The following is a 14130-nucleotide window of genomic DNA, read 5'->3' as shown; positions in this document are numbered from 1 at the left end:
CCCCTGTGGGCTGCTTTGGCTCTTTGAGTATTATATCACAGTATCCTTAGATGCTAGGCTACCTGCGCCCTGAGACCCTGAAGCCACCACCTTCCAGCTTAGCAAAGGCCTATAATGTGTCTTCATTTGCTTCTGCTTGGCAAAATGACAGCAGTTATAGGCCAGACTCAGAGGGAAACCACCTCTGCTTTCTCTGGCAACACACAGGCTCAGGGAACGATGTTAGAAGACAGACACTTCTCTTGTTCACGTTCCTCTCCACTCATTATGCTCTGAGGCATGAGTCAGATTTGAGTGTGACCAATCTCTACTCTTCTTGTCTCTGTCAGAGAGGGCAGCCAAACTGTGAAGGAACCATCTGGGATGGGGACAGTGAGAGAGCAGTAGTGTATGGTTTTTGTCCAAGAAGGCACAGTCACATCTAGGGTCCAGCTGCCAGAAGTAGACAGCTCATTACCGTTGGCTCTCAGGCTGAACACCAAGGCAAGAGCCTTATCCAGAGGCACTGAGACAGACAGACATGTGGAGGAAGGAAGAGCTGGAGCTTCGGGGATGACTGCAAGCCCACAGGACTGTGCTGTGACCTCTCTTAGACACAGGGCCCCCTACGGAAGGGACAATGCCTTAGTCACTTCTGCAGCAGTTTGACGCAGACTAGGTGCTTATAAAACATTGAAGGAAGGAATGGAGAAACAAGGTCCTAGCCCTATTGGATTCCACAAGCTACTTAGGGCTTTCAAACCATCTCTTCCTCTTACGTGATTTCAAGGACAAAATTTCTGTTGACTTTTAGTAAATCGACAGTGAGGTGCAGTCTATTTCCTTATTCTCAGACTGTTTGGTTGAGAAGGAATCTGGACTAATTCCAGGTTTCATTTCATTTTAATAATAGCTGAAATCTAATCAGGGCAGTATACTCTTTGTCTCTGTCTCTTAGCCTGTCTGTCCCACCCCTATTTCTCTTCTTCACCTAATTACACTGTCTCCCAATTTTCCACCTCTCTTATATCCTGCCTATTCTCCCTTCTTTTCTCACCCTCTCCCTTCTCCACACCATCCCCCTCCCATTCCTCCTCTCATCTGTTCATTCCAGATACACAAATACATGGTTATATTCAGTAGAGTGAATCGTTCATTTTAAAAATTGTGACAAATTATGATTGCAATGACTGATGTGTAAGACAGTAAGTTGCCTTTTTCATGTTGGGACATGGTTTTCTTTCCTTGATCCTTAAACACTAAGCTGTATATAATTATAACAGCTTCTTTCTTTTTCTTCATAAATAGAAATGTGTGTGCATGAGAAATGTGTATTTTTGTGGAAGGAGAACCATTGTAGGTTTCCTTTAAGGACTATAATTAATTATTTTTATGAATACTGCCAATGGATTTACTCCAAACGGACTAGTGATTTGCCTACAAAAATTAAGACATAGAAGAAAATAAAGCTATTTCATCCAAAAATACTTTTACAGACATACATAAAATTAAAAAAAAATATATGGAAGATGTCATTGGCTCATCATTTGATTTTAGTTTTTTTTTTTTTTTTTTTTCTTTTCTCGTCCCCTAGAGGGAAAGTAATCAAAAGCAAAGTGACTGGAATTTTGGCATTTATACAGTGTATCTAAGCCAGGTGTGGTAACATGAGTGCAGCCCCAGCACTCAAGAGGACGAGGAAGGGAGATTATGTATTTGAGGCCAGTCTGGGCTGTATTGTAAGCCAGTATCCCAAAAAATAAAACAAAATACAAAGTACACTTAGAAACCTTTAAAGCTGAATTTTCTGTAGAATTTGGAGTTATAGTTTGCAATAGAATAACTGTCATGAGGGTCACCTGTCATAGGAAAATTTCTAACTATAATTTCACTGTTAATTATGTCCAGGTTAGTATTACTTCTTGGTAACACCAACAACACAAGATAATAACTATCTCCTATATTAATTCTCTGAAGTCATTAGTTTACACAGCCTGATAATATATCATAAAAAGAAAGGAAAGAATACTATTTTAAGTATGGAAAAAAAAGCTATATTCACTATTTAGCCATATAAGGAAGACAAATGCTGGAGGACAAGAATGAAAAATGTGGAGGAAAAAAACACACAGAGTTTCCCTCTCAAAATTAGGAACAAGGTGGAATGAATATTGTGACAAAGGGAAAGAAGAGACATTAATTGGCTGGGGCAGGTGCATGGAGGAATTATACGTTTTGCATCCTTTTGCTTTTTAAACTCTGCCCATTACTGTCCTTCTAGGCTCATGAGCTTGGGAGCGTGGTTGTACAGGGCATGTGGTGTGTCTTCAAGAATTCTATAGAGAATAAATGCTCATTTCTGCTTCTTACTTCTGAGTTGTTTAGAAATGTGTTGCTGTTAGGGCTACAGTAGCACATCCTCAAATATGTTTATATTTGGGTCAAAAAGCCCTTAACAACAGTGTCGGCCTTAGGGTCAGGCAGTTCTGCCGACGACTAGAGCTGCTTTGTATTAGCTATGAGAAGTAGAGAAAAGCAGAGTGCTCATCTCAACTTCTCCATGCGGTAAGTGTGGTGAGAGCACCTACTTAATACAACTGTAAAAACTACATCAAAATGGCATGGCTCCTTGTCCTCAATAAATTAGACTATGGTCACCATCACCACCACTATCGCCTTGTCCATCATAGCTATCACATCTGTCTCCACCACCTCTGTACCACACTCATTGCCGCCATTTCTACTGCCATCAAATATGCCAAATCACAACCACCATCACACTGCACCTGCTCCTACCACGCCCATGCCATCACTCCCACCACTGCCACCACACCCACGCCATCACTCCCCTTACCTCCACCACTGCCACCCCATCACCGTCTCCTCTAATACCACATCTACCCCAGTCCATGTCTATGCCTTCCACTACCGTCAACGTACCCCAAACTGTCGCAGCAGCCATGACCACCCTCACAGGCCAAACGTCACCACCACCAATGCACCCAAACCTGTTATTGCCATAAACACTCACTTCTGATATCACGTGACCACCACATTCTCCTCCCTCCCTAGTGTCGCTGCCACTACCACTACCACAACCATCCTCATTTCACACATGAAAAGACTGAATCTGTACATAAGTAACTTACCCAAAGTCACAAAGTTAGGAAATAGCAAATATAGAGCCAAACTTTAAGAAGGAATCCGAATTTGGAGATGTTCCCAAGTCCTGGAATTGTGATACTTTAAAAATACTGGTTGTGGGCTGGGTACATGGCTCAGCTTGTAAAGTACCTGCTGTGAAAGCATGAAGTCCTGACTTTGGGTCCCTAGCACTCACCTAAAATGTTGGGTAGAGTGGTGGATACCTATAACTACATCACTGAAGGGTACAGAGCAAAGGGGCTTCCCAGGGTTAGCTCACCAGCTCTCATAATGGTAACAGTGAGTTCGGGGTTCAGTAAGAGAACTGACTAAAAAAATAAAATAAAATCGGGAGAAATAAACATTTGACATCAATATCTAGCCTCTGAACACGTATTCACAGGTGAAAAGATAAGAATAAAGGAAAGAAAAGAAAGTCAGAAAACTATGCAGAAAATATTTTCACCTACTTCATTAATATTTGAATTACCAGCTGCACTGAAATTGTTCTGACATCTGAAAAACAAAGGACCTACATTCTGCTTTTGGCTGGTCTTTGTCCCTTGCCTCCCTATCTTCAACTGCCACATTTGACCCAACAAAGACACATAAGAGAGAAAGAAAATGTCACCCAGCCCTGAATGCTTAGGAGGAAGGCCAGAAATGAAAGGGCACCAGTTATTTAGCTCTGCTCCGTACTAAGTCAGCTGTATAGCGCTATGAAAAGAAGGCCTTGGGGCTGGCTCAACCCTCCTCAAATAGATGGGTATTACGGATGTAGGATGTGTGTCCAGCCAGGAAAGGAAGCAAAGGTGTTTTCTTACAACTCCACCCCAGTGGTCAGACTGCAGGAGCCATGGCTCAGCACAAAACCATGGGAGGTATTTTAAAGGACAGCATCTGCAGTTCCGGGGACTTTACCGGTTTACCCTAGGGCAGTTTTTCTCAGCTGATAAGGACAGAGCAGCCAAGTGACAACAATGTGTCCCACCAAGGGCCTGTCCCCTGGAGGTTGCTCCATTCACAGGATTAGGGGCAGTGTGTGTAAATGTTCTCCACTAGGTTACCAGTGTATTTAGGAAAGAAAAGTATTAACAGTCTCCTCCCATGTTGTAATTCTGTGTCCAGTCTGTTCAAGTTTGTCAAACTGGCAGTAATCCACTGATCAGTCTGAGAAAATGGGTAAAGAGTGGTGAAAGGAATGGGTGATTTGATCCCCCCTCCCCCGAGGGAGGAGCAGCCCTGCTAGGCCACAGAGGAGGACTTTGCAGCCAGTTCTGAAGATACCTGAAAAACCAGGGTCAGATGAAAGGGGAGGAGTTTCTCCCCAATCAGTGGACTTGGAAAGGGGCAGGGAGGAGATGAGGGAGGGAGGGTGGGATTGGGAGAGAATGAGGGAGCTGGATACAGCTGGGATACAGAGTTAGTAAACTGTAACTAATATTAAAAAAATAAAATATATATATATATATATAAAGCAAAAAAAAAAGAAAGAAATAAAACAAAACAAACACAAAAAGAAAGAAGTGCACAATTGGCTACCAGATTAAAACCAACCAAAATCAGTCCTACCCTGCTGTAGTAGCATACAACCATAATCCAAGCACTTGTTGCGGAGAGTCAGGAAGATCAGGAGTCAAAGCCAGCCCTGGCTACAAAATTAAAGCCAGCCTGAGCTACAAGTCAACCCTAACTCATAAAATTAAAAAATTTTAAAAAAAAGTAAGTAAATAAATAATAGGGAACAGAAAAACCAGCAGTACACCTACACTAAGACTACCTGGTAAACAACACAACAAAATGCTGAGGGCGTTTTACTAGAAACTATGTGAACTGTCATTAGAAGCTATGAACAATCCTAGAGGGGTATTTAAGCCAAACCCTGGATTTCATTCAAAAGGGTTCAAATCCTGGATCTATCATTTCTTAGTACTTTGGATTGTTTTTACTGATTTATTGTTTTTTCTTCTTCAACGTCGCATGTGTATTGGTACATTATAATGATAAATGTATCAAAACTATGAGGTTTTGTGGAGTACGCAGCGAGTCTCCGTGGGTGATGACTCAGAAAGGAGCTCACAGTTTTAACGCTTCAATGTGCTAAGCTATGAAATGTCCTCATTTGCTATGGTAAAATTTCTTCATATGACTGTGCTACAGCGTCAGGTTCTGATTAGACCCGGGAAAATGAGGTTATGCCAGCAAGTACAGCAGTCCGGTAGTAAGGAAAGTCTTTGCACATGATCAACCTGAGCTCTCAATGATGTGAAATTAAATAATTTATATATTATAATTTATATGTTATAAATTATGAATTTATAAATAATTTATAAATGGTTTGGCTCGATCTGCTCATCTTACTTTTGTAATAGTTATGAATTCACAAAACATACATATTCACAGCAGCATCTTGCATAGTTATAATTTAGGTTTACGTGTGGGGATGACTCTACAAAGGATAAATATTCCGGTCTGAGAGGATAATCCACTAATGTAGAAAGTCACTGAGGTGCTCAAATTATTCTATCCAAATTTCTTACATTAGCAAGCGACCTAGGAAAAATGTATTTCCATATAAATTAGCTTAATCCTTCAATAGTCTAAGAGCAGAAGATAAAATTACTCTGTTATAAAGTAAATTCAGAATGTGGCGGATTCAAAGCAGTGTGTTCTAATTGTTCTTGCGAAATGATATCTGCCGTAGTATTTTTTTGTCACTGCCAATTTGCCGGTACACACTTTGTTCGGTTTTGATCACATCAGATTTTCTCAGTATCTTTGCTTTAGCAGGCTTATTACATGTGGCCTGTCATATTACCTTTGTCTTTAATCCCAAAACTGAATTAACATTTCATCTACCTATGTATCTATTGCATGGAATCCCACATAGCCAGATAAGAATCCTGACACTATAAATAGCTAAAAGCCAAGTACTTATCTTCCCTGACATGTGATAATAGTACTACTAGTAGTAGCAGCAGAAGTGGTAAGAATAAAAATGTACAACTTCTATAAGACTAAATATTTATTTTCTAATCCTTATTTTAAAATGTATGTTAAGATTGATTGTCAGAGAGCTGTATTTGTTAAAAGGGCTTGACTATTACTTAGAATTAATAAAGTTATACACCATACTTCAAAATATAATTATTATCTAAATTAAACTGCATTAGTTTATTTAATCTACTATATTGTGGCTTGGAAGTGCCTGTAAAGTGATTTGCTAAGCTCTACATTATGTAAATATTCCAACCTCCTTTGTTTTTTCAGCTCTGCATTTTATATATCTAACAATAAATAATCATAATCTCTTGAATTGTCTTCCAAGATGGTGTTATTACTGGGCCACAACTAAGTAATTAAATTTGATTTGTATCTACATTAATTAATTAACCTTAACATTTCCCAGAACAGTGAAGCTAATAATAGATCTTGGAAGCCCAAACTGTGTTTTGTTATAATTATTTCCACTAAACTGGCATCATTAGAGAATAACCATCATCAGTGGTGCTTCACATGGGTGGATGTCCTCTACCAACCGCAAATCACATCGTGCATTCTCAATTTATGTTTTCATTAGCTGTTAACATTAGACAGAATCCCCACTGAAAGTTAAGATTGCTTGGCATCAGCTTTGACGTTGCCATTGACTGAGCTTTACAAAAGCATATGCTTTTAATTACATCCCTCAAATGGATTTTTACAGTAAACTTTAAAAAGTTTCATTGGTAATACGTTTTATTAGATATTATGAGTAACAATTATTACTTACCAATACTAATACCTAAATCTACATCTGATCTCAGAAAAAGGTCAATATTTAATAATTCCTCATTTATATAAGAATATGAATGAATGCTTACAGACATTATTACATTAAATATTTAAGTGACATCTTTAACACTTAAAAGCAAGGCAAAAGATTAGGAGTTCTTGGCATCGTTACTACACATTAAAATGTTGGTGTTAAGACTCTACTGATCAAGGTATCAAAGCAGAGGCTGAGACTCATAGCCAAACTTTGGGCAAAGAGCATAGAATTTTTTGAAAGAAGAGGGAGATAGAAAGACCTGAAGAGTACAGGAGCTCCAAAAGGAGACCAACAGAGAACAAAAGAAAAAAGAAAAAACAATGGAACAAACAAACCTGAGCCCTGGGAGCCCTGCAGAGACCGATACCCTAACCAAGGATAATGCATGGAGATGACCTAAAACTCCAGTTCAGGTGTAGTGCATTGACTCAGTATCCAAGTGGGGTTCCCAGTAAGGGGAGAAGGGGCATTCTTTGCCATGAACTCAGTGACAGGCTCCCTGATCACCTCCCCCTTGGGGGTGCAGCCCTTGCCAGGCTACAGAGGAAGACAATGCAACCAGTCCTGATGAGACTTGATAGCCTAGGGTCAAACAGAAGGGGAGAAGGACCTCCCCTATCAATGGACAGGGGGAGGGGCATAGGGGAAGAAGAGGGAGGGAGGGTGGGATTGGGAGGAGAAGAGGGAGGGGGCCACAGCCTGGATACAAATCGAATAAATTGTAATAAATTATAATAATAAAACATGTTGGTGCTTAGAGGTGAGGAGAGGGCTCAGTAGGCAAAATGTCTGCCACAGAAGCATGAAGACGTAAGGCTAGATTCCCAGCAGGAGTGTAGAAAGCAAGGGAGTGGTAGTGCACACCTACAGTTCCTGCAGGAAGCCAGACACCAAGATCCTTGGAGCTCACTTTCCAGCCAGACTGGCCGGTTGGTGAGAGCTCCAGGTCCAGGCAGAATCTTTCCCAAAAAATAGACTGGAGTGAGACTGAGGAAGACCAGCACAAATATCTGGACTCCACAAGCTTGTGCACACACCTGGGTATGCACCCACGTGCACACACACAAAAAGCTGACACATTCTCAATAAAAGCTACTAAATGTTGGGATGACAACACTATATTCAACTGAATGATGCTCTCAGATCTGTTCTTCATTTATATAGATATGGTTCCATGTAAATAAAACATCATTATTGTCATTACTACACTCCATATCTACATTTAAAACCTTTATTCAGAAAAGTGGTGTTCGAAAGAGCGGATGATGACGACCTCTTTAGTTGTAGAAATCAAACAATCAATAAAACTATACTGCCTCTGTCTCCACCGCTGATCAGATTGTACCCTATTTCAACCATGGTTAATGGACCCTTGAAATTAGATAACCTTTAAGTCTAAGCTTTGCTATGAATCTCTTTATGTTGCCTTGAAAAGAATAATAAATTCCAGCTTTGTGCACAGCATTAAACAAGCAAAAACATTTTTCAAAGCACTCAATGAAACTCTCTTGTGTCAACAGCTCCATTGGTGTTGTGTAAGTTTAAAGAAAAGTCCTCTGACAAAACTAGCTGTGTAATCGGGTGAGCTAGAAAGCCACCCTTTACAACAACCAGTTTCACGATGAGAAAAATCTCCTTATTTTGGACCTGACATGTGGACCTAGGTTTGGAGAACATCAGATAAGGAAAAGCGATCCATTACAAAGAAAAGACAAGAAAACGATAGTATTTCTAAACTGCTGAGAAGCCAGCGCAGATAAATATATTTTACAATTTTTTTAAAGAAATATTGTGTTTAAGTTCTTGGTGCTTATCTGAAGGCTGAATCTCAATCAGACAAAGAAACGTGTAGGACCAAAAGGCCTACTCAGCACCTGCAAAATCCTGGTGGCAGGAAATGGTACATTCATCCTGGTAGATGAAATTCTACAAAGTCAAGCTGAAACCTTTTTAAGATTAAAATGCTGGGAAGGGCAAAAATAAGCAGGGCTGTATTCTACTTAAAAAATAAAACGCTTTTCCATTTCTAAATTTCTCATTTGGTTGTAGAGAATATAGTCCAGGAAGAATATTCTGGAAAATCCAGGGGCTGCAGAGAGAGCCGTGCAAGCTTGAGGACCTGAGTGTGATTCCCAGCACGCCGCAAAAACTCAGCCTGGTGATGAGCAGCTGTGATCAGAGCACTGGGGTCATTTGTGCAAATAAGGTAATTTGATGCATTTGATACACTGAAGACAGGTGGATCTTTGGCAAATGTGTGCTGTCCAGCCAGCTGGTCAGGGAGCCAAAGATGAGTGAAAGACTGTCTCAGAAAACTGGTAGAATACATCTAAAGACTGACACCCATGGTTGGCCTCTGTCTGTCACACATATGCATGCACTCACATACAAAAAGACAAAAAAAGTAACAATTCTTATGATGGTTCACTAGTTCCACCAATTCTTACAAATTTTCAAAGGAAACATCGATTTGTAAAAATGGAGCTTGGCAATAGTCCTCCCTTAACAAGAATAAAATCAACTTAATTGCATTGAATGGATGTTTTAAACGAAGTTTGGCAGACATTATTCCATCAAATCACTGTCAGCCTGAACTTTTCAGACCTTCTTTTGCTTATGCCACCAAATGGATGATTGCTTATCTATGGCTTGATAAAAAAAAAAACCTCGGGGAATAGAGTCAATGAAATAAGCTTGAGTCTGCAAAGTAAGTACGAAGCTGTTATCCTTAAAAGAAAGCATCCTGTGCCAAACAAATGAACAAAACATTCACCACCTTTGACACAGCCAAAGATTACCTTTGGAGTTCATTACAATCTTCTGTAGGTTACGGACGCTATCTCTAACTGAAGTTATTAAAAAATATAGTGGGGAAAAAGAGCAAGTGGCGAAATAAAATAGATGTGTGGCTAATTTGGACAAAATGATTGATAGTCAATGCGAGTCCCTAGAAGAAGTTTTTCTTGAGTGTGTAAGACACTGATTTGCGGAAGATTTATATGATCTGAAGAGAAACCAGACATCTTCCTAAAATGCTGGCTCTCACAATGTCCTATACAATGTTTCCTGAGACCTAAGGAGGTTGAGTTATGTGATACATGTGTCCCATTTGGAGTTGAGCAGTCCATGGCCACATATTCTCTGCACTTTGACTAGAGTCTTTGTGTTTAAGCCACCATTTATTACAACTAAAAGTTACTCTTATGAGAGGTAAGATCTGTGCTGTCACTAGTTATAAGGGTATGTATTAAGATGACAGTTTGATGCTGCCGATCTGAATGTATTTCACAAACACAATTATCAAAATCAATGTCTAAACACCTGTTGCATATAAGAGTCATATCAATCAACTACATACCTAGAAGCTACACGTGTAAACTTGAGCCTCTTGAACTTTAACATGTTCAGAGCTCTGACTGTGAGCCATAAACAATCCTCTTGGAATGGCAGGATTTTTTTTTAGTTCTAGTTATAAAAATGTATTAGTGCATCTATGATACTGTATATGAACATATTCATACAGCTCAATGGCAAAGAACTTGTGATGCTATGGGTTTAATCCCTAGAACTACAAGACTCATAAACAAGACAAAAGAAATGCTGCTATCACCCACAAAAAAAAAAAGACACTGATTTGCTACTTTAGTCTATTTCTATGAAATATATTTACCAACAAAATGCATCTCAGTAAGTAGGGTCTTAATGATGTAAAACAGACCCTAGCGCAAACACTACCTACTAACACACACTTCATGAAGGTGATGAGCACAACCCCCCCTTTCTTTAATTTCAATATGTAATTGACTCCAATGACCATTTATTTCTATTGTACATCATCAGAGAAATCTAAGGACTCCAGAAAGCCCTTCAAGGGAAACCTCCTCCCTCTACTCATCCTCCATATTTTTTCTTTCTTTTCTGCATGCTCTGTAGTTGGAATGCCATTCTTGCTGAGCATATACTTGCCATTTGAACAAATTGTTTGCTGCTAGCACAAATTTTAGCCAATTTTAGATTTCATCTCATTGAACATATCTTTTCTTAATTTCCTAAATTAACAATGCTTCAATCAACATTGTTATTCTTTATAAGGTCATTTGGTGCACTAGATATATTACCATGTCCTCTCCTCTGTCTTTCCCTTAATTCTGCCCTCCCTTTTTGACACTGTCTTTTTCATCCCTTACTCTGGGTCGCTGAGCACAAAACCATCTCCTAAGCTAGGCAGGAAACTGTGCTCTTTCACCAACAAGTCTTAATAGAACAATCATTATAATTGGCTACTCAGTGTCACAGCATGGCATCATGACAGGGTAAAGCATTTAGTAAGGAGGAGAATAAGTCACATGTCTGCCACATCTTTGTCTCTGTCCTGCTCCTCATCTATCAGAATTCTTGGTAAGAATCTTTTTTTTTGGTCTCTAATTGCATATCACTAGGATAAAAAGGTTTGCATGATCATGTAAAATAAAAGGAGAATCCAATTGATGAACCAGGATTGATCATGTGTCATAATTCAATGTTAGCCTAGAAGTAGACACAATATCACAGAATCTCATAATACACATTATCAAATAAAAGTTACAGTCAATCCTGGTAGGCAGGGCATTCTCAGAGGTGTTTCATTTTTAGGCTTTTCTGAATTTGTGTATAGCAATGGAGTTAGTAAGTTTTGTGATATATGCAACGTTTATTTTTGGTATTTATGTATACGCTCATGTAAGTACTCCTTATGATTCAGAACAGAGTGAAACTTTTTAACTCGTGTAATTGACCAAATGGTTTCACAGATTTATTTTGTTGTGCTCTACAATGTACACAAAGTATGTACAGGGGCAAAAGTAAAAAAAAAAATAAAATAAAATATTAAGATCTTGTGTACTGTGCATATTGAGAAGAAACACCTACGAGAGGCCTGTTGTTTTGAAAGTAATATTACTTAAGAACTATGGTTCCTTGAATTCCAGATCTTAAAAAAGTAGATACATGCGTAAAGATATTCACCATCTACACACACACACACACACACACACACACACACGCATGCACACACACACACACACAAGTAACTTACATAATTTCATCGTTCTCGAATTCGAGCTCTCCACACGTGTCCTCAAAGTCCTCCCCTCCACCTCGGGCCGTCCCTTCAACGGTTTTATAGGGAACGACGACGTTTCCTCGAGCACCGGATGTTCTCAAAACCTTCACCTCCATGATGCCAATGCTCTCGCTCACATGAGTCACTGGTTCCTCAAATGTAAAGATACCTGCATGGTCATCGTCAAAAATGGTTACGGTGGCAGTGTTGGGTGACCCGAGACAAGCAAGTGCAGAAATATGGTTGGCTTCTAGTATGTCATCTTCTGTGCTGTCTGACGTGATTCTGACATTGCTGAGATGCACAAGGAAGTTTTCGTCTTCTTCAAAGATATCATCATCGATGATGCCGACCTGGATTTCCTTCAGCGTCTCCCCTGGTTTAAAGACCACAGTCCCTTCAGTGAACTCATAGTCAGACCCAGCGTTGGCTGTGCCATCTTCTGTCCTGAAGTCAACAAACAGGGTGTTGTTCAAGTCGCCCCCGCTGCGGACAATGGTGAGAGCCACAGTACCACAGTTCTCTAAACACTGGTATGTCCGGTGTTCAAAGAAGACCTTGCTGACTGGGCCATTTTCAGAAGAGCCCATGTTGACTTCATGCATGCTGATAGCCTTTCTCGCCTGGTCAGCCGCATGCCTCTTCAGAATGTTGCCAGCTCCAGTCATCAGGCGAGTCGCTTGAATCCGGTAAAATGCTCGGCTTTTTTGCTGCTGACTTAGGACCTGATAGTTGGCTAGTTCTATTAACTGCTCAATTTCTTTTTCTGGATGCTTCTGCTTAAGTTCCTTCAGAATCCTTGCCATCTCACGCCTCGCTTCCTCATCATCTTGGTCCCTCTCATCAACTTCCAAAACCAAAGCACCATCTAGGAAACTGTCAACATGAGAGTTGACCACCTTACCGTCCATTTCGATTTCAGTTTTGGACGATTGCCTTTCTCCTTCGTGTTCAATAATCATTCCCCTTTGCTTTCCAGCCCTATACCGCTTGTAGACATACTTGTAAAAGAGAAGCCGCCTGTCTGCTATCCAAGCAAACACGACACAGATGGGAAAGAAGAAGAAAGTCAGCAGTCCTTCCCAGACCTCCACAACACCAGGAGAAATGACAGACAGAATAATATAAAGCCAGGTGTAGGCGAAGATGCTCCAGGCCGCTGTCACGAAGAACACACGCAAATGCTTAATCTTCCTTGTCTCGCCGTCGGGGACGACATAGACACAGAGTGCGATGATGATGAACATGTTGAAGGCGGCGCTTCCCACGATGGTGCTGGGACCAAGGTCCCCTGCAGTGAAGTTATGGCCACACACTTCAATGACTGACAGGAGAATCTCAGGAGCAGAAGATCCCAGGGCCATCAAGGTCAGGTTCGACACGGTCTCATTCCAGATCCTCACTGTAGTCTTGGTGGTCTCTCCATTGGGTTTCTTTATGGTTATTTCTTTCTCTTGAGATGTGATCACCTCTATAGAAGACATGAACCGGTCGGCAATAATGGAAACTCCAAGAAACATGTAGACCATGGCCACAAAATACACAGTTGCTCTAGCAATTTTATCTCCAAAAGATGGATCTTGGGGTTCCCAAATGGGCAAAATCACCCCTTTCTTACAGTAATATGAGCCAGTACACACAGTTCCATTTCCTTCTGTTTCTGTGTCTGTCTCCGCGGTTATATAGTGAACATGGGAAAACAAGAGAGCCATCAGAGCTACTAGATGACCTCCCATTGAGGCCGGGTGTAACAGACTTAACCGAAGCATATTGTACAATGAGCCTTCCAACAGTCTCAACCTAAAAGAGAGAGGGAGGACAAGACATCACATCATTAGAGCCAAAACATCATTAAAAATTTACTTGTTTTACTTTTACAAAAACTTTCTGTGTGTTTGACCGTCATAAAAATCTCTGGGGAATCATTATTCTGAGAATCTACCAGTGACTGAACAGTCTTTTGTAAAATTTACACATCACTCTCTCTGTGGATTTCCTCCATGTGGTCCCATTCATTGAGAGAGACACACAGTTGACTCCCCGGAAATGACAAGTCGCCTTACAGCACAGCTCCACTGAGCACATGTTGGGACAT

General features: G+C 40.3%; 1 protein-coding gene across 17 annotated transcripts in view; it reads right to left on the bottom strand.

Moving 5' to 3' along the window:
• Slc8a1 (solute carrier family 8 member A1) overlaps window positions 1–14130 on the bottom strand; it is a 368033-nt gene that overhangs the window by 266848 nt on the left and 87055 nt on the right. For all 17 annotated transcript variants that reach the window (XM_060363750.1, XM_060363756.1, XM_021655594.2 and 14 more), the window contains exon 2: window positions 12009–13835. In XM_060363750.1, coding sequence (XP_060219733.1) covers window positions 12009–13804 — 1796 coding nt within the window. In that variant the 5' untranslated portion in view covers window positions 13805–13835. The remainder of the gene's footprint in view (window positions 1–12008; window positions 13836–14130) is intronic.

Source organism: Meriones unguiculatus, chromosome 1 (assembly GCF_030254825.1).
Source record: "Meriones unguiculatus strain TT.TT164.6M chromosome 1, Bangor_MerUng_6.1, whole genome shotgun sequence".
Classification (NCBI taxonomy): Eukaryota; Metazoa; Chordata; class Mammalia; order Rodentia; family Muridae; genus Meriones; species Meriones unguiculatus.
The sequence above is the reverse complement of the archived record's forward strand: the minus strand, read 5'-3'. Positions and strand labels throughout refer to the sequence as shown.